Genomic DNA, 18,843 nt, shown 5'->3' on the forward strand with positions numbered 1-18,843 from the left:
AATCAGGTCTGAAATAGGGCTGGATTTTCATCTTGGCCTTGGGTGATCTCTTTAACTTTATCATAGTTAACAGGTTTAATTATACATTATTTCATCCCATCAATGAAGCAAAAGACCATGTGATCCCTTCTAGTGATACCAGGCTGTCCTGGTTAATAGTTCCAATTGGGATCCATTAGAGGCACTGCCATTAGGCTCACAGGGTATCGATGTGGTTGGCAATGTGTAATCCATCAGCATATGTTTAAGCTTGTGCCCAAATATGGGCCTTTTCCTCAGTGCAGCAGTGGGAAAGGATAATATTTACATCCTTCCAGGTAAGGTCAAAAGAGAGGGTCAGCGCCTGGAATTCTTCGATGAACTGGCTAGGTCCTCCAAGAATCTGCCTAAGAGGGTGCAGAACTGGTTAAGGTCAGACAAAGAAAAAGGGATGTGGACTCAGGTAATTCCTTGAGGCCTACTTACTACTCCCTGAAGAGGGCAAAGAGGTTCTGGCTGCATTTCTGGTACTGAAGGGTAAAGAGGCTTATAGGGTGGGGGAGAAGCTGAAGATGGTGAAAGGGTGTTAGGGCTTGGATCTTCTGTCTGGGGCTCCTGTTGCTCCAGGGGTGCCACTAGAGAGGGCTTTTGTGTAGCCTTAATGGGTCCCAGCTGGCAAGGTTCCCTAACATAGGACTTCCATAGCTCTTAGGTTCTCTCTTAGGGCCATAGAAGCCTGAACATGAGGAACTTCTGTCCATTTCCCTTGCCTTTTGCAAAAGATGTCTAACTGTAGGATGGCATTATAGTTGAGGCTCCCATTTTCTGACCAGGCCTCATTGTCCTCAAGTTTATATTGGGGCCAGGCTTCATTACAAAACAAATGAGCTTTTTTCATTTTAAAGAATCTAGAGAAAACTTGTCCCAGTGAATTAAAATGCACCTGAAGTGTGAGTCGTTGGGGATGGAGGAGGTGTTTCCCATCGTTCCTTCAGGGAGAGGATGCTCCTGTAACAGAGAGGATCATTAGCATTAGGAGGTCCCTTGGGAGCTCTCTAAGACAGAGCTGGTTCTAGGTGTCCCCATCCACCTAGTCCTGCTGATCTTATACATAATAGGGGTTAGCTACCCCCACCATGTGGCAGTCCTGATGGCTCCAGCGTCCTGGGACCTGTGTCCTATCCTGGCATCTGCAGTACCCAGGATGAGTGACCTTCCTGAAGGCTTCTCTATAGATTCTATAGATTAATCCCTGTGTTCTGGGATATGTTCCCCTGCAATGGACATCCTCATGGTTCCAGGACCTATTTAGGTCCCAGCCTTTCTTTTCTCTAAAAAGGTGGTAAGTTTCAGAACACAGTCATGGCCATTAAGGGAGATGGTTTGTGAAAAAAACCTCTCTTTTCCTTTTCTTTTTGTGGGTGACGCCCCCCAGGTCCTTGGTGCCATCCTCCCCCTCACCCCTTCCTACATGTGCCCCAGGCAGTGGGAAGTGGGGACGGGTGCAGGGGCAGATATGGAGCCTGAGGAGGAGGCACCATGTCTGCACTTGGGAGACAGAGGGCCCTGTGACCCTGGAAGGACACTCCCAATCCTGTGACCCTGGAGGAGGCAAGCACAGCAAATGCAGGTCATTGCCTAGGCATGTATCCCCAGCGCATGGCCATGTGCACAACCCACCCAGCATGAGTGGCCTGTCCCACCCCAACAGGGTGGGGTGGGGGTGGGGTCAGGGTGGACCCTGGAGGGGGCCAGCCAAACACCAGGAGATGGGCAGTGAACAATGGCAGCCCAGACTTTGTCCTACCACCATGAGTTCCAACCACATGGTGCAGAATATTCACTGGGGAAGGAGGAGTTTGGGGGTCATACTCCCTGATTTTCATCCCAGCTCCATCTTCCCGAGGGGAGGAAGGATTTTTGTCCTTATTTAGCTTAGATCAGAAGCGTCATGGTGTCAGTGGACGATGGGTACTTCTTAGCTGCAAGGCTCATTTTATTGTAATGAGAGCATAATGAGCAACAGGTTACATTTGGATGAAGGAGATTCCCACCTTTTCCCACCTTCTTTTGTCTGCCTCCAGGACACATCACCCAAAATGTGTCATTTCCTGTCAGCCTGGAGGTTCCTGATTTTCTTTGTCTGCCCATGGATCCCCACTGTTTACAAGATGCATGATTTCCTGCCACATGGCCCCTGCCCCCATTTCTCTGCTCATATCTAGCAGCCTGCCTGCTGTAACACTTTCAAATTCATTAATCTCTTCTTTTGCATTGTCTATTCTCCTTTTTTATTTTTTTTTGGCTTTTTCCAAATTTTTATTGGATTAAATTATCTAGGATACTTCCTAAAGTTTATATTCTATATTCTATGATATTTATAATTGCCAAAAATTATAACACAGAGAAATAAGAATTGGAAAATCCTCATAAAAACCTAATAATGACCTAATTTATTAGTGAAATGTAACATCCTAAAATTGATTTAGTTAACAATTATTAATTAGTTATCTTCAATTCAATTTTCATAGGAAAATAAATCCCCTAGAAGAGACATTTCTTTCAAGAATAGTAAACATAGTTTATATGCAGTTTTTTTTCTACAAAAGAAACATAATAAATTTTTTAACATTATATCTGTGAAGAGCTCAAATTGCCTAATTTTATTTTATTTTTTTTTCTGCTCCATGTTTTATTTTTTGCTGTAAATAGTAATTTACATTATTTTCTTATGCTTTCTTATTATGATTGCTTTCCTTTTTAAAAATTGTTATTGGCGTATAGTTGATTTACAATGTTGTGTTAGCTTCAGGTGTACAGAAAAGTGAATCAGTTATGCATATACATATAGCTACTTTTTTTTTTTAAGATTCTTTTCCATATAGGCCATTACAGAGATTGAGTAGAGTTCCTCGTGCTATATGGTAGGTTCTTATTAGTTATCTATTTTATAAATAGTAGTGTGTATATGTCAATTCCAATCTCCCAATTTATTCCTCTCCCCCTTATCCCCTGGTAACCATAAGTTTGTTTTCTACATCCGTGACTCTACTTCTGTTTTGTAAATAAGTTCATTTGTACCCTTTTTTTTAGATTCCACATATAAGCGGTATCATATGATATTTGTCTTTCTGTGTCTGACTTAAACTTCATTCAGTATGACAATCTCTAGGTCCATCCATGTTGCTGCAAATGGCATTGTTTTGTTCTTTTTTATGGCTGAGTAATATTCCATTGTATATATGTACCACATCTTCTTTATCCATTCCTCTGTTGATGGACAGTTTTAGGTTATTCCATGCCCTGGCTATTGTAAATAGTGCTGCAATGAACATTGGGGTGCATAAATCTTTTTGAATTATGGTTTTCTTCAAGTGTATGCCCAGGAATGGGATTGCTAGGTCATATGGCAGTTGTTCTCCATAGTGGCTGTACCAATTTACTTTCCCACCAATAGTGTAGAAAGGTTCCCTTTTCTCCAAACCCTCTCCAGAATTTATTGTTTGTAATCTGCCTTTCATCTCAACCAGTGTATTTTTCATCTCCAACAGTTTAATTTTTTTATTTCCAGAAGTTCATTCTGTGTTTTTTTACATCTTCCACATGTCTTTTATGTGCTTATTCTTTCCTTGAACTTCCTAAGCATATAAAATATGTCAATAATACTTATTACATATTCTCCAGTATTAATTTTATCATCTGTTTTTAAGTCTATTTCTATTATTGATGTTTCTCAAAGTTACTAGTCAAATTTTCCTCCTTCTTTCCATGCCTGAGAATTTTGTTATCTGACGCCAAACATTGTGAATTTTACATTGCTGAGTGCTTATGCTTTATTTTAAAATTAATTTCAATAATTTTGGGATTTGTTCTGATATGAAGTTAAGTTACTTGAAAATAGTTTAATCATTTTGGGACTCTCTTGTAAGCTTTGTTATGCAAAGCCAGAACAGTCTTTAGTACTAGTTTGGCATCATTGCTGATGCAGTATTCTTCAGATAACTCTATCTGATGTGTGTATGAAGAGGTTTCTCCTTTCTTTGAGGAGCAAGTACTATTGCCAAACCTGTGTGTGCTTTAGGAGTTGTTCTCCCTGCTAATTTCTTGTAGTTCTCACTCTGTTCTCTAGTAATTTAGAAACCTGTTTTGCACTAATAAGTAATAAACTGCACACTCAAGGGAATCTTCTGCAACCCTTTTCTGTGCAGCTCCCTTGGTAATCTTCATTGTCATTTCTACCTGGTTTGCTGTCCTTGATTGCTCAACTATGTCTCTTCAACTCAGGGAGACCAGTGTTCTGTCTATGGGACTGCTCTCAATGTGCTTCAACCTGGAAACTGGGTCAATGATAAGGCTAATCTCATTTGTTTGTCTTCTCCCAGTGATCACTGTCCTGCACTGCTTATTGCCCAATGTCTGTACAGCATTGTTTAATTTATTTACTGCATGTTTTTATTGTATAAACTGGAAAGGTAAACCTTTTTTTCTCAATTGTCACTGGAAACAGAACTCCTAAGTTCTAACACTGATTACTGATGAAAACCTTTAATAAAAAAATCAGTGCACACTTTTTTTTTAATGTGGTAATATAAATATATATTTTCTCTCTCAAACAAGTGTCTTAATTAATGGAAAACACCAGAGTCATTTCCACTCTTGGATAGAAACAAGGTAAAAAATCTCATTATTTCCAATACTATTTATCATTGTGTTTGAGGTGTAAGGAAATGCAATTAGATAACAGAAAACAACTGGAAGCTTAAGAATTAGAAAGGAAGAATTTAAACTATCTCTATATGTAGTGATTTTATATTATGTATGGAAAACACAAGAGAATCAATGTTTTTTTTTAAAACTCCCTCAAAATATAAAGAATTTGAATGAGATAAGAGGATAAAACATTAACATACAAAAGTAATGAACAACAGATGTCTGAGTAGCTGAAGATGATGCTGAGATCTGCATCTCCCCGTAGGTCTCCCAGAAACAATATGAAAATAAAAGAAGTTTTCATGATCTTGGCATAGGCAATGATTTCCTAGATAGGACACAAAAAGTAAAAAATTAATTAAAAGTAAAAATTTATAAATTGTACTTCGTAAAAAATAACAAGTTTTGTTCTTCATTAGACACTGTTAAAATGAAAACAAAAGCAATGGATTGGAAGAAAATACTCACAATATGTATATCTGTCAAATAAATTAGACTATATGAAGAACTCTTACAATGAAAGACATACCACCCAATAAAAAACTGGTGAAGTATTTAAATGCATCATAGAAGAAGATGTACAAATGGCCAATAAACACATGAAAATGTAATCAAATCATTAAACATCAGAAAAATTCAAATTAAAATATCAATTACATACTCACTAGACTGATTAAAATAGTAACACTAATTTTATCAAGCATTTGTTAGGTTGTGGAGTTACTGGAATTCTCCTATGTTGTAGTAATAAAAAATTGTACAGTCATCTTGGAAAATAGTTTGACAGTTTCTTATAAAGCTAAGACTATACTAGCTGTACCATCCAGCATTTCCACTCCTAGGTATTTACAAAAGAGAAATGGGGAAACACATCCACCAAAAGAGTTGTAGAAAAATATTCATAGCAGCTGTATTTATAGTAGCCAACAACAAAAAAACCAAAAAATCAATCAACAGGAGAATAAATCAACAAATTGCCATATATCCGTTCAATTGAATGCCCTTGAAAATTAAAAGGAACACTCATACATTCAATAACATGGATGAATATCAAAAACAGTACACAGACAAAAACAGGAACCAGACACAAAACAGTGCAAGCTGTATGTATGATTCCATTTATTTAAACTTTAAAATAATTATGCCAATTATGGGGTCTCAGCACTGGCCATCATCTTCTATTTGTTTACTGAATTCTTTACTTGGAAAATTATGATTGTAGCTCAAGTGTCCTTTATTATTTTTCTATTTCAGTCTTCATCTATTTCTGTCAGCAAGTTTTCTTTCTTATGAATGTATTATATATTCTCACTGATGCCTCTATTTCTGGCAGTTTGGATGCTTTAAATGAATTATTTAACTCGTTAGCTCATTGTAGTTTAGGTATGGTTGTTGGAGTATTCTAACCACTGTTTTTTTGTACAAAGGGGGAAGGAAGAAGCACTTTAAATGTATCCCCTTGGGTTGGCAGTTTAGAAGCAGGCAGGCTGCTAGTCCTCTGCTGTAGCCCCTTTGATTTCCACATACTCTTACAGCATTAAGAACAATGAAGACTCAACAAAATGTCAAATCACAAAACTAAAACAAGTTAGTAACAAGCTTGATGTCCTTTATTCTAGGGAAAAAGTTCACAGACTGGGGGAGTGCAGTGCCTCACAAGCAGTGGTGCACTCTTCCTGAGGGATTTTGGGCAAGAGTTTTCTAACAGCGTTAGAAATGGCAATATGAAAATAGGGCATGATTGGCTGGGGTTGCGTATCTGACTTATTTAGAAAGATGAAGGAACAAGAAAATATGTATGAGCCCAGAGTTGGCTTGGTATTTTGTGATTGGCTGATTGGGCATACAGTTGACCCTTGAACAGAGCAGGGGTTAGGGGCACAATCCAAATATAACTTTACTGTCCGTATCCACAGTTTCACATCGGAAAATTCAACCAACCTGGGATCATGTAGTGCTGTAGTACATGTTTATTGAAAAAAATCCACATATAAGTGGACCCACACAGTTTAAAACCACATTGTTCAAGGGTCAACTGCACCACATTTCTGATCAACTGCTTTTCGGGTCAAGTGTAGTGTTTATAGGAGTACAAACGTTTGGTTGGCTGACATTGCATTACGGGCAGGAGTGGCTCCATCTTGGGTCTAGAAATTTATTTCAACACAATATATTCAATTCTTTTTGCCATTTGGTGGACTTATTGACTAGGGAAACACATATTAACTGATGGTTGCCTGCTCCCTGAGAATCAACAGATCACTGTGCCGCCAGCACTTTCCAGGATCGTTAATATGCCTTAAGGATATTTAACATGATTAATTCTGGGGAAAAAAAAGAGGAAAGTATAAATTAAAGGAGAAAATCATAAGAGAGATAAAATACAATTTAAAAGTATAACAATTATTTCGATTCTTATATGAATAATCTATAGAATACGAATTGGTGGGGGAATTTGAACTGACAGGATAGTAATTTTTATTGTTTGTTTTTATATGTGATAGTGTTATTATGATTATAATTTAAAAGAGTTCTTATCTTTAGACATTTAAAAATAACCTGGTCAGAGACCTCAGATTAATTTTAATTAATTAATTAAGAATTTTCCCAAGAAAAATATATATTTTAGGTTGTAATCCAGAAGAATGGAAAATTTGTAAAATTTTCCTTTATTCCACATAGATACTAAATGTTGAGTAGTGTGGCAGATACTGCAGAATGTCTACTCAAAGCCATTTAAAACTCACTTTTACCTTACTTTAATGACACCTAGAAACTTAAAATATTCACCTTTTCAGATTCCTTCTTTTGCAGATAATAAAATGTAAGAGTACGAAGTTTAGGAATGTCTTTTGGAATTCTTTTGAAAGGAACAAGATCAATGGCTATGTGGAAATAAACAAAGACCAGCCAAATGAGAACAAGCAAAGGCTATATTTACTCAGAGCTTGCTATAGCAAGTCAGGCAACATTACTTGTATTTAGCAGAGACTCAAAGATAAGCACAGGAGTGGGAAAGCTTTATAGTGGTAAAAAGGGAAGACTTCAGGTATGCTCTGATAGGAGGCTGTTGGCATGGGGGAAGCAGTAGGCAGGCTAACTAGAAGTGGGGCATCCTGTGTGATTGGTTAAGGGTACATATTTAACTTCCTCCAGTTAGAAAAGGTAGCAAAAATTAGAGTAGTTGTCAGCCATTAACCAAGTCCTGACCACTTGGGTCAGATTGTTTCAGGGCTCATTGTTTGGCTTCCTAAATTGGTTGCTAGAGATAGTAGACTGACTTCCTAGAATGGTTACTGTAGATAATGAGTTGGCTTTCCAGGATGGTTGCTGAAGATTTAGAGTAAGAGTCCTATTTTTATATATGGTCTGGCCATTCTCCACTTGTGTATTCAGTCTCTCAACTGTTTCATTGGCACTTTGCCCTTTGCCCTTCACCTTTCTTCCTCTTTGTAGGTGCATTAATTACATTGAAAACACAAGGACAAAATTCACAAGTTGAGGATGGTAAAACATGAAATAGAGAGTCTGGGCCCTTGATGACATTCCTTCTGAATTGCAAAGGTCCTGGACTGCCTAACTACAGACTTCTTGTTACATAAGAAAGCCTCTGCTTGCTTGAAGCACAATTAGTGTAGCTATCTGTTGTTTGTAGCTAAATGAATTCTTTACTGGTAAAGGTAGGTCACTGATATGAGTGAGGAGACAGTCTAAGTGGATGGAGCAAACAGCAACCTAATGGAATCCTAAACACTCTTCCTGTGATACGAGATAAATAATCAAGATTTTCTGGGTCCCTCTAAAAGTACTATAGAAGCAGTTGAGAGCAGATTGGCAGTTAAATTATGTTTATATAGAGTGTGTTCAGTTTATTGCCAAACTTATTTATACTACCCATATTTGTTACTGAAGTTATATATATATAAATAATATCATGCAAAGTTGGGAAATATGAGTGCAAAAAAAAAGAAGTGTTTCTATAGAAACTAAGTTGAATGCTTTGGTAAGACTTAATGCCAGAGAGATGCTAAAAATAACTGCTATATAATTAAGTGCAGTTAAGACAACCTTAAAAGACTGGAGAACAAATCATAACAATTTAAAAAGTTTTCATATTCAGACTAATTCACAAGGATATATAAATTATTGCTCCAGTTTAAAAAAAATGAGACAGGAAGTTGTAGAAGTTGTACTATGGATAAGATTTAGATAAGAGAGGTGATGTGAGGGGGACCCCAATTACTGCTCCATACTTAAAATTATAACAACAAAATAACCATTGGCAGTATATCAAAAGAATGGTGAATGAATGTGTATTGGATTAACCAACCAACCCCTGTTTTCAATTTTCTTATTTACAAATACATTCTGTTGATATATTATGATTTCATTCCTGAGGCTATTATAATTAAAAGGGTACATTGAAAAGCCCAAATATTTAAATAATTTGATTATATTTTGTTTGTTTATAGTTTTCAATCTAAAAGGGTTATGTGTAAAGTTCTTATTAAAAAAATCTAAAGACAGCCTCTAATGACACCTTATTGCATCATTTCAATAAAATATATAGGTATATTTTACAGAAAATATAGGTTATTTTTCTGTTTAGTACACAACACAAGTCTGTGTTACCTATTTATTAGTTGTCCTCTTTATCTTAGTATACTTTTTAGCTCATTAGTTCTATATAAATATATCTCATGGAAATTTTGCTTCCATTGTTTTTTCCATGCATTTTTATCCATTTTTTCCTTGTATGTATGTTGTTACTGTTTTACTTCATAAATATATACTCAATTAAAAAATATATATTTACTATAGCTTTTACCTTTGTGCCACTAAATTATTCCTCTTGAATGGGGTTTCTTTCTTTACACCCCCGTTTAGGCATCATAATTTTTACTTATGTTTTTCTTGCTATTTAAAAATATATCACAAACCCATATTTTATTCTACTCAATATTTTTCTAAAAGTGGCTCTTTCAGGTGTCACTATATTGCTAGATTTGTGATTTATCCCAATCTTCTTTTGACACAGGAAGTGAATATTCTGAATGTCATTATTGTTATATTTGGACTATTTTCCATTTTCTTATTTCTTATTTTATTTTTTTCTATTATGCCTGTTTAAATTATGAACTGTACACTGTTTGAGATATAGCTGAAATCTGCTGAGACAATGGACTAAATGTGATGTTATTGGGAGGCATATACCTATTGCTCTAGATTCCAAAGGAAAGTGCTCTGAATAACATATACTTCATGAAGGTAAATGTGGAAATTATAGGTTGCTAGGTGTGTTGGAGACTATAGGCTTTAAAACTAATTTCCTGTCAAAAGTTATACATTCTGTGAAAAAAATCATGGAGAAAGGATCAAGTATTATAACTATCTAGGAAATGTAGATTTCCTTGAGAGAAAAAAAACCAAAAAAACCTCTAAATGAAGTTATTTCCTTCAATACCTTTTATATGAGTTTCAGCCAAAAAGAATTTAAGGCAACTGATGGTACCTCTTTATGACTGTGTAACATCTAAGTGTGTGAATAAAATTTATTTACCACATTTCATTGTTACAACAACTCTGCAGAGTAGATTCTGTTATTCACAGTGAGGGAACTAAAGCTCAAAAAGTTTAAATAACATTCCCAAAATTGTTTGGGAATTTTTAAATAACATTCCCAATGACTTAGAAAGTGGTGAAGCAGGGATTTAAACATAGTTCACTCTAACTCAACAGCTCTCTCTCAAAAAAAAAAAACCAAAAAATACCCACACCCAAAAATATACTTTCACCATTCTGAATCGTGTATTAACAACAAAACCTGGTATAAGAAAATAAATGTTCCTTAGAAAACAGACTTCTGGTTGCTAAGGGGGAGGGGGGAGGGGAGATATGGAGTGGGAGTTTGGGGTTAGCAGATGCAAACGATTGTATACAGATAGTAGTTAAGGTCCTACTGTATAGCACAAGGAACTATATTCAATATCCTGTGATAAGCCATAATAGAAAAGATTATGAAAAAGAATATGTATATATATGTATAAATGAATCACTTTACTGTACAGCAGAAATTAACACAACATGGTAATTCAACTATACTTCAGTTAAAAAAAAAAAAAAGAAGATTGAGGAAAGAGTTATCTTCCAAAAGAGAGGCAAGGTGCTTTTACCAAATGAAAGGGAAATGATTTAAAAAAAGAAAAAAAAAAAAGAAAGGGAATGTTCTTAAAGTACATCAGAATTTTATTGTAGCAAGCTGTAAAGAAATTCAGACTCTGATACAATCTAAATGTAATTTTCATTCCTATGCTTTCCTCATCTCAGTTGTAATGGATATCTATAGCTGAGTCATTTTCATCTTTCTTTTGGTCAAAATCTTATTGGGTATATGTATTCATAGATGTTTATTTTCATGTGTAATGACAAAGATGATCCTGGCAATTTCATTGTTGCACAGGCACATCTTATAGAAAAAATCTTTCCTACAGGTTTTTGTTTTTTAAATTCAGATAATCCTCCTAGCCTGTGATAAACTACAAAAAGCTGCCTTTCGTAGCATATTTTACTCTTTGCAAAAAGGAAAGACAGTGGCTATTGTATTTCTAGATAAAAGGAAATCAAAGATCACTTTATAGTGTTGATTGGTATTTACATAATAACATTAGAAAGATTAATGACAAAGGAAAATTTAAAAAGAAGTCAATTCTTTTATATACACCTTACTCTTCTTTATTTTCTATTGAGATGATCACATGTTTTTTATTCTTCAATTTGTTAATATGGTGTATCACATTGATTGAGTTGCATATATTGAAGAATCCTTGCATCCCTGGGATAAATCCCACTTGATCGTGGTGTATGATCCTTTTAATGTGTTGTTGGATTCTGTTTGCTAGTATTTTGTTGAGGATTTTTGCATCTATATTCATCAGTGATATTGGTCTGTAATTTTCTTTTTTTGTAGTATCTTTGTCTGGTTTTGGTATCAGGGTGATGGTGGCCTCATAGAATGAGTTTGGGAGTGTTCCTTCCTCTGCAAGTTTTTGGAAGAGTTTGAGAAGGATGGGTGTTATCTCTTCTCTAAATGTTTGTTAGAATTCACCTGTGAAGCCATCTGGTCCTGGACTTTTGTTTGTTGGAAGATTTTAAATCACAGTTTCAATTTCATTACTTGTGATTGGTCTGTTCATATTTTCTGTTTCTTCCTGGTTCAGTCTTGGAAGGTTATACCTTTCTAAGAATTTGTCCATTTCTTCCAGCTTGTCCATTTTATTGGCATAGAGTTGCTTGTAGTAGTCTCTTAGGATGCTTTGTATTTCTGCGGTATCTGTTGTAACTTCTCCTTTTTCATTTCCAATTTTATTGATTTGAGTCCTCTCCCTCTTTTTCTTGATGAGTCTGGCTAATGGCTTATCAATTTTGTTTATCTTCTCAAAGAACCAGCTTTTAGTTTTATTGATCTTCGCTATTGTTTTCTTTGTTTCTATTTCATTTATTTCCACTCTGATCTTTATGATTTCTTTCCTTCTGCTAACTTTGGGTTTTGTTTGTTCTTCTTTCTCTAGTTCCTTTAGGTGTAAGGTTAGATTGTTTACTTGAGATTTTTCTTGTTTGTTTAGGTAGGCTTGTATTGCTGTAAACTTCCCTCTTAGAACTGCTTTTGCTGCATCCCATAGGTTTTGGATCATCGTGTTTTCATTGTCATTTGTCTCTAGGTATTTTTTGATTTCCTCTTTGATTTCTTCAATGATCTCTTGGTTATTTAGTAACGTATTGTTTAGCCTCCATGTGTTTGTGTTTTTCACGTTTTTTTCCCTGTAATTGATTTCTAATCTCATAGCGTTGTGGTCAGAAAAGATGTTTGATATGATTTCAATTTTCTTAAATTTACTGAGGCTTGATTTTTGTCCCAAGATGTGATCTATCCTGGAGAATGTTCCATGCACACTTAGGAAGAAAGTGTAATCTGCTGTTTTTGGATGGAATGTCCTATAAATATCAATTAAATCTATCTGGTCTATTGTGTCATTTAAAGCTTCTGTTTCCTTATTTATTTTCATTTTGGATGATCTGTCCATTGGTGTAAGTGAGGTGTTAAAGTCCCCCACTATTATTGTGTTACTGTCGATTTCCTCTTTTATAGCTGTTAGCAGTTGCCTTATGTATTGAGGTGCTCCTATGTTGGGTGCATATACATTTATAATTGTTATATCTTCTTCTTGGATTGATCCCTTGATCATTATGTATTGTCCTTCTTTGTCTCTTGTAACATTCTTTATTTTAAAGTCTATTTTATCTGATATGAGTATAGCTACTCCAGCTTTCTTTTAATTTCCATTTGCATGGAATATCGTTTTCCATCCCCTCACTTTCAGTCTGTATGTGTCCCTAGGTCTGAAGTGGGTCTCTTGTAGACAGCATATATATGGGTCTTGTTTTTGTATCCATTCAGCAAGCCTGTGTCTTTTGGTTGGAGCATTTAATCCATTCACATTTAAGGTAATTATCAATATGTATGTTCCTATGACCCTTTTCTTAATTGTTTTGGGTTTGTTTTTGTAGGTCCTTTTCTTCTCTTTTGTTTCCCACTTAGAGAAGTTCCTTTAGCATTTGTTGTCGAGCTGGTTTGGTGGTGCTGAATTCTCTTTGCTTTTGCTTGTCTGTAAAGCTTTTGATTTCTCCATCAAATCTGAATGAGATCCTTGCCAGGTAGAGTAATCTTGGTTGTAGGTTCTTTCCTTTCATCACTTTAAGTATATCATGCCACTCCCTTCTGGCTTGTAGAGTTTCTGCTGAGAAATCAGCTGTTAACCTTATGGGAGTTCCCTTGTATGTTATTTGTCATTTTTCCCTTGCTGCTTTCAAGAATTTTTCTTCTATCTTTAATTTTTGTCAATTTGATAACTATGTGTCTCGGCGTGTTTCTCCTTGGGTTTATCCTGTATGGGACTCGCTGCACTTCCTGGACTTGGGTGGCTATTTCCTTTCCCATGTTAGGGAAGTTTTCGACTATAATCTCTTCAAATATTTTCTCTGGTCCTTTCTCTCTCTCTTCTCCTTCTGGCACCCCTATAATGCGAATGTTGTTGCGTTTAATGTTGTCCCAGAGGTCCCTTAGGCTATTTTCATTTCTTTTCATTCTTTTTTCTTTAGTCTGTTCCACAGTAGTGAATTTCACCATTCTGTCTTCCAGGTCACTTATCTGTTCTTCTGCCTCAGTTATTCTGTTATTGATTCTTTCTGGTGTATTTTTCATTTCATTTATTGTATTGTTCATCTTTGTTTGTTTGTTCTTTAATTCTTCTAGGTCTTTGTTAAACATTTCTTGCATCTTCTCGATCTTTGCCTCCATTCTTATTCTGAGGTCCTGGATCATCTTCACTATCATTATTCTGAATTCTTTTTCTGGAAGGTTGCCTATCTCCACTTCATTTAGTTGTTTTTCTGGGGTTTTATCTTGTTCCTTCATCTGGTACATAGCCCTCTGCCTTTTCATCTTGTCTATCTTTCTGTAAATGTGGTTTATGTTCCACAGGCTGCAGGACTGTAGTTTTTCTTGCTTCTGCTGTCTGCCCTCTGGTGTTTGAGGCTATCTAAGAGGCTTGATGGGAAACTCTGGTGGTGGGTAGAGCTGACTGTTGCTGTTCACCTTACTCTTTCTTTCTCCATTGACCTGTTACTGATACAGTCATTATTTAAAACAAACCAAAATAATTTTTTTAAACCTGCTGTTTTATATTTCTTTCATTTATCTGAAGACCATTGTGATACAATTTTGATATATCACTGAAAGTCCCAAGAGGAAAATATTCTGATTCTTCATATTTTATCTTGCATACAAATTGCCTCTTGAGTAATTCTACATAAATCAAAATTATAATTTGCAACTCAGAATAAAAAGTATTAAATATACTTACTTATTACTTATTGTTTTCCTGAAAGAAATGATGCTTAAATAGAAACATCATTGAAGAAAAAAGTAATCTTTCCTGGTTTTGCCATGTTTAAACTTAGATACACTGTATTTGTGTCTTCTGTAGAAGAAATACATTTGATTTGTTTATGTCTTTTCTCTGTATTATTTGAAAAGTAAATTTTAGAGATGCCAAGTTTATTAAAAGATATGGCATTACTCAATGTAGTTGGAAGGGTTAAAGTTTGAACCACAATGAAAACTATAAATGGTCTAAGGCAGAAATCCTGTTTTGTCTCTAATTTAGCAAGTTCTACTGATTTGCTCTTTGATATGTTTGGTGGTCACCCTCCATTTTTTTAAAGAATAAATTTTAATTTTTAGAGCAGTTTTAGGTTCACAGCAAGATTGAGAGGAAGGTACTGAAATTTCCCATATACCCCTGCCCCCACACATGTATACCTTCCTCCATTATCAACATCCCCAATTAGAGTGGTACACTTGTTACAATCGATGAACAAGTGACACATCATTATCAGACAAGGTCCATTGTTTACATTAAGGTTCACCCTTGCTGTACATTCTGTGGGTTAGGACAAATTCATAGTGACATGTATCCCCCATTATAGTATGATACAGAATAACTTCACTGCTCTAAAAATCTTCTATGCTCTGCCTCTTCATTCCTGCCTCCCCACTAACTCCTGGCAACCACTGATGTTTTTACTATCTCCATAGTTTTTCTTTGCCAGAATGTCATATAGTTGGAATCACAGAATATATAGCCTTTTAAGAATGTCTTCTTCCTTATGCATTTAAGTGTCCTCCATGTCTTTTTGGGTTGATAGCTCATTTCTTTTTAGAGCTGAATAATCCACAGTGTGGATTAAACACATACAGGTATCACAGGTATCTATTCACCTACTGAAGGACATCTTGGTTGTTTCCAAGTTTTGACAATCATGAATAAAGTGACTATAAACATCTGTGCAAACTTCCCCGTGGACATGATTTTTCAACCCCTTTGGGTAAATATCAAGGAGCATGATTATTGGATCATATGGTAAGAGTATGTTTAGTTTTGTAAGAAGCAGTCAAACTGTTTTCCAATGTGGCTGTAGCATTTTGAATTCCCATCAGCAATGAATGAGAGTACCTGTTGCTTCACATTCTCTCCAGTATTTGAGTTTATCAGTGTTCCAGATTTCGGCCTTACTAATAGTTGTGTAGCAATTTTAATTTGCATTTCCCTAAAGACAAATGATGTGAAGTGCCTTTTAATATGCTTATTTATTATCTATATATCTTCTTTCGTGAGGTGTCTGTTAAGGTCTTGGGCCATTGGTTAATCCAGTTGTTCATTTTTTTAAATCATTTTAACAGTTCTTTGAATAGTTTGGATAACAATAATTTATGTGATATATCTTTTCCAAATATTTTCTCCCAGGATGTGGCTTGTCTTTTCATTCTGTTGACAGTGCCTTTTGCAGAGAGCAAATTTTTATTTTTAAAGAAGTCCAGCTTATCATTGTTTTCTTTCATAGATTGTACTTTGATGTTGTATCTAAAAAGTCATCACTAAACCCAAGGTCATGTAGATTTTCTCCTATGTTATTTTCTAGGATTTATTTTCTAGTTATAGTTTTACATTTTACGTTTATATCTGTGATCCATCTTTAGTTAATTTTTGTGAAAATTGTGAAGTCTGTGTCTAGATTCATTTCTTTGCATGAGGATGTCCAATTGTTCCAGCATGATTTGTTGAAAAATCTATCTTTTCTCCCTTGTATTACTTTCACTCCTTCATCGAAGATCAGTTAACTATATTTATGTGGGTCTATTTCTTGGCTTTCTATTCTCTTCCATTGATCTATTTTTCTGTTCTTAGGCTAATATTACACACTCTTGATTATTATACCTTTAGAGTAAGTCTTGAAGTCGAGTAATGTCAGTCCTCCAATTTCATTCTTCTCCTTTTTGTGTTGGCTATTCTGTGTGTTTTGTCTCTTGCTAAAAACTTTAGTATCAGTTTGTTGATATCCACAAAATAGCTTGGTGCGTTTTTGAGTGGGGTTTTATGGGATCTACAGATAAAGTTTGGAATAACTGACTTCTTGACTATATTGGGTCTTCCTGTTCATGAATATGGAATATCTCAATATTTACTTAGTTCTTCTTTGATTTCTTTCTTCAGAGTTTTGTAGTTCTCCTCATATAAATCTTGCACATATTTTGTTAGATTTACATTTAAGTGTCTTAGTTGGGGCTGCTAAAACAAAATACCCTATATTGAGTGGCTTAAAGAACAAATGTTATTTTTCAAAGTTCTGAAGACAGAGAGGTCCAAGACAAAGGTACTGGCAGATTCAGTGTCTGGTGAGAGTGCTCTTCCTGGCTTGCAAATGGCAGTCTTCTTTGCTGTGTCCTCGGATTGTGAGTAGACAGAGATGAAACTCTCTGGTCTCTTCTTATAAGGGCACTATTTCCATCATGAGGACTCCACCCTCATGACCTCATCAAAACCTAATTACCTCTCAAAGCTCTACCTCTTAAAGCCATCACATTGGTGCTTGGAGCCTCAATATATGAATCTCAGCAGGACATATTTAGTCTATAGCATTCTTCCGCTGGTCCCTCAAAATTTATTTCCTTCTCATATACAAAATGCATACATTCCATCCTAATAGTCTCAAAAGCCTAAATTCATTCCAGCATCAACTTTAAAGTTCAAAATCTCATCTAAATGACATGTAAATAAGATATGGGTGAGACTCGAGATGAGATTCAGCCTCAGGCAAATTCCACCCCAGCAGTGAACCCCTGAAAGAAAACAAGTTATATGCTTCTAGAATACAATGGTGGAACAGGCATAAGATTGACAAGTCAAATCTCAACAGGAGGGCTTCCCTGGTGGTGCAGTGGTTGAGAATCTGCCTGCTAATGCAGGGGACACGGGTTCGAGCCCTGGTCTGGGAAGATCCCACATGCCGCGGAGCAACTAGGCCCGTGAGCCACAACTACTGAGCCTGTGCGTCTGGAGCCTGTGTTCCGCAACAAGAGAGGCCACGATAGTGAGAGGCCTGTGCACCGAGATGAAGAGTGGCCCTCGCTTGCCACAACTAGAGAAAGCCCTCGCACAGAAACGAATATCCAACATAGCCAAAAATAAAAATTAATTAATTAATTAATTTAAAAAAAAACCCAGCAGGACAAATCCCATTAGATCTTAAGGAGCAAATAACCCTCTTTGGTTTTATGTTCTACCTTCCAGTTCCACTGGGGTGTCAATGTCACTCCCACTTGTGTGGGGTGCACCCTCTCCTCTGCATGGCAGATCTGTGGCATGGGAAGTGCTCCCAAAGAGAGCCAAGGCAGACTCTGCAGAGTGGGGTTTCCACCTACAGGGCTCTGTTGGGTGGAAGTCTCACTCCCAGGTTTCTGAGTGGCCCAGCCCCCATGGATTCAGATGGATGCTGTATTGGCTTTTGAAATTGTGGCAACAGTCCTGATGATCTCTGATTTGCCTTTGGGGCCACCCTTCCCTTTTTTTGGAGAATAGCACAAGTTCACAGCCAAATAGCTTTATCATCCTGTCCTGTGGGATCTAAGAAGTTCAACAGCTTTCCTTCATTCTGTCCCATTTACATCCCCTTTAGTTTAAACTGGACAGTGTTCCTGCTTGAGTGACTGTTTAGCTCCATGATTCACACCCATATTAATCTCCTTATCTAAGGTTCAGCACCGCCCTTGCTATTCCCTTCTGAACAAACACACTTTCTAATTTTTCTCAATATAGATAGGATGACAATTTTCCAAATCTTTAAGTTCAGCTCATTTTTGTTTAACAATTATTTCTTCAATTCATTTCTCTCTTCTCATAGTTTACTATAAACAGTCAGGAGGAACCAAGATGCTTAGAGCACAACACATTGCTTAGAAATCTTGTCAGCTAAATATCCAATTTTAATCACTCTCAAGTTCTACTTTCCACAAAACACAAGAACAAACAATTCAGCCAGATTATTTGCTAGTTTATAACAAGAATTGCTTTTTCTCCATTGTTCAATCACATGTTTCTAATTTCTAACCGGGACTTCATTAGAATGACCTTAACTGTCCATATTTCTACTAACATTGTCTGCATAATTGTTTATGTATTTTCTAAAAAGATGGATGTTTTATCGACAGCTTTTGCCTTTTCTTTCTGAGTCCTCATCATAATCACCTTTAACAATTCC

General features: G+C 36.0%; 1 protein-coding gene across 1 annotated transcript in view; it reads left to right on the plus strand.

The window, feature by feature from the left end:
• The first annotated feature begins 262 nt into the window (after positions 1–262).
• The window catches only part of LOC130706272 (transcription factor 7-like 2), a 51,199-nt gene continuing 32,618 nt past the window's right edge, over positions 263–18,843 (plus strand). Inside the window, 1 exon segment of the mRNA XM_057537659.1 lies at positions 263–442. Within this exon segment, the coding sequence (XP_057393642.1) occupies positions 263–442 (180 nt within the window).

Source organism: Balaenoptera acutorostrata, chromosome X (genome assembly GCF_949987535.1).
Source record: "Balaenoptera acutorostrata chromosome X, mBalAcu1.1, whole genome shotgun sequence".
NCBI classification, from domain to species: domain Eukaryota; kingdom Metazoa; phylum Chordata; class Mammalia; order Artiodactyla; family Balaenopteridae; genus Balaenoptera; species Balaenoptera acutorostrata.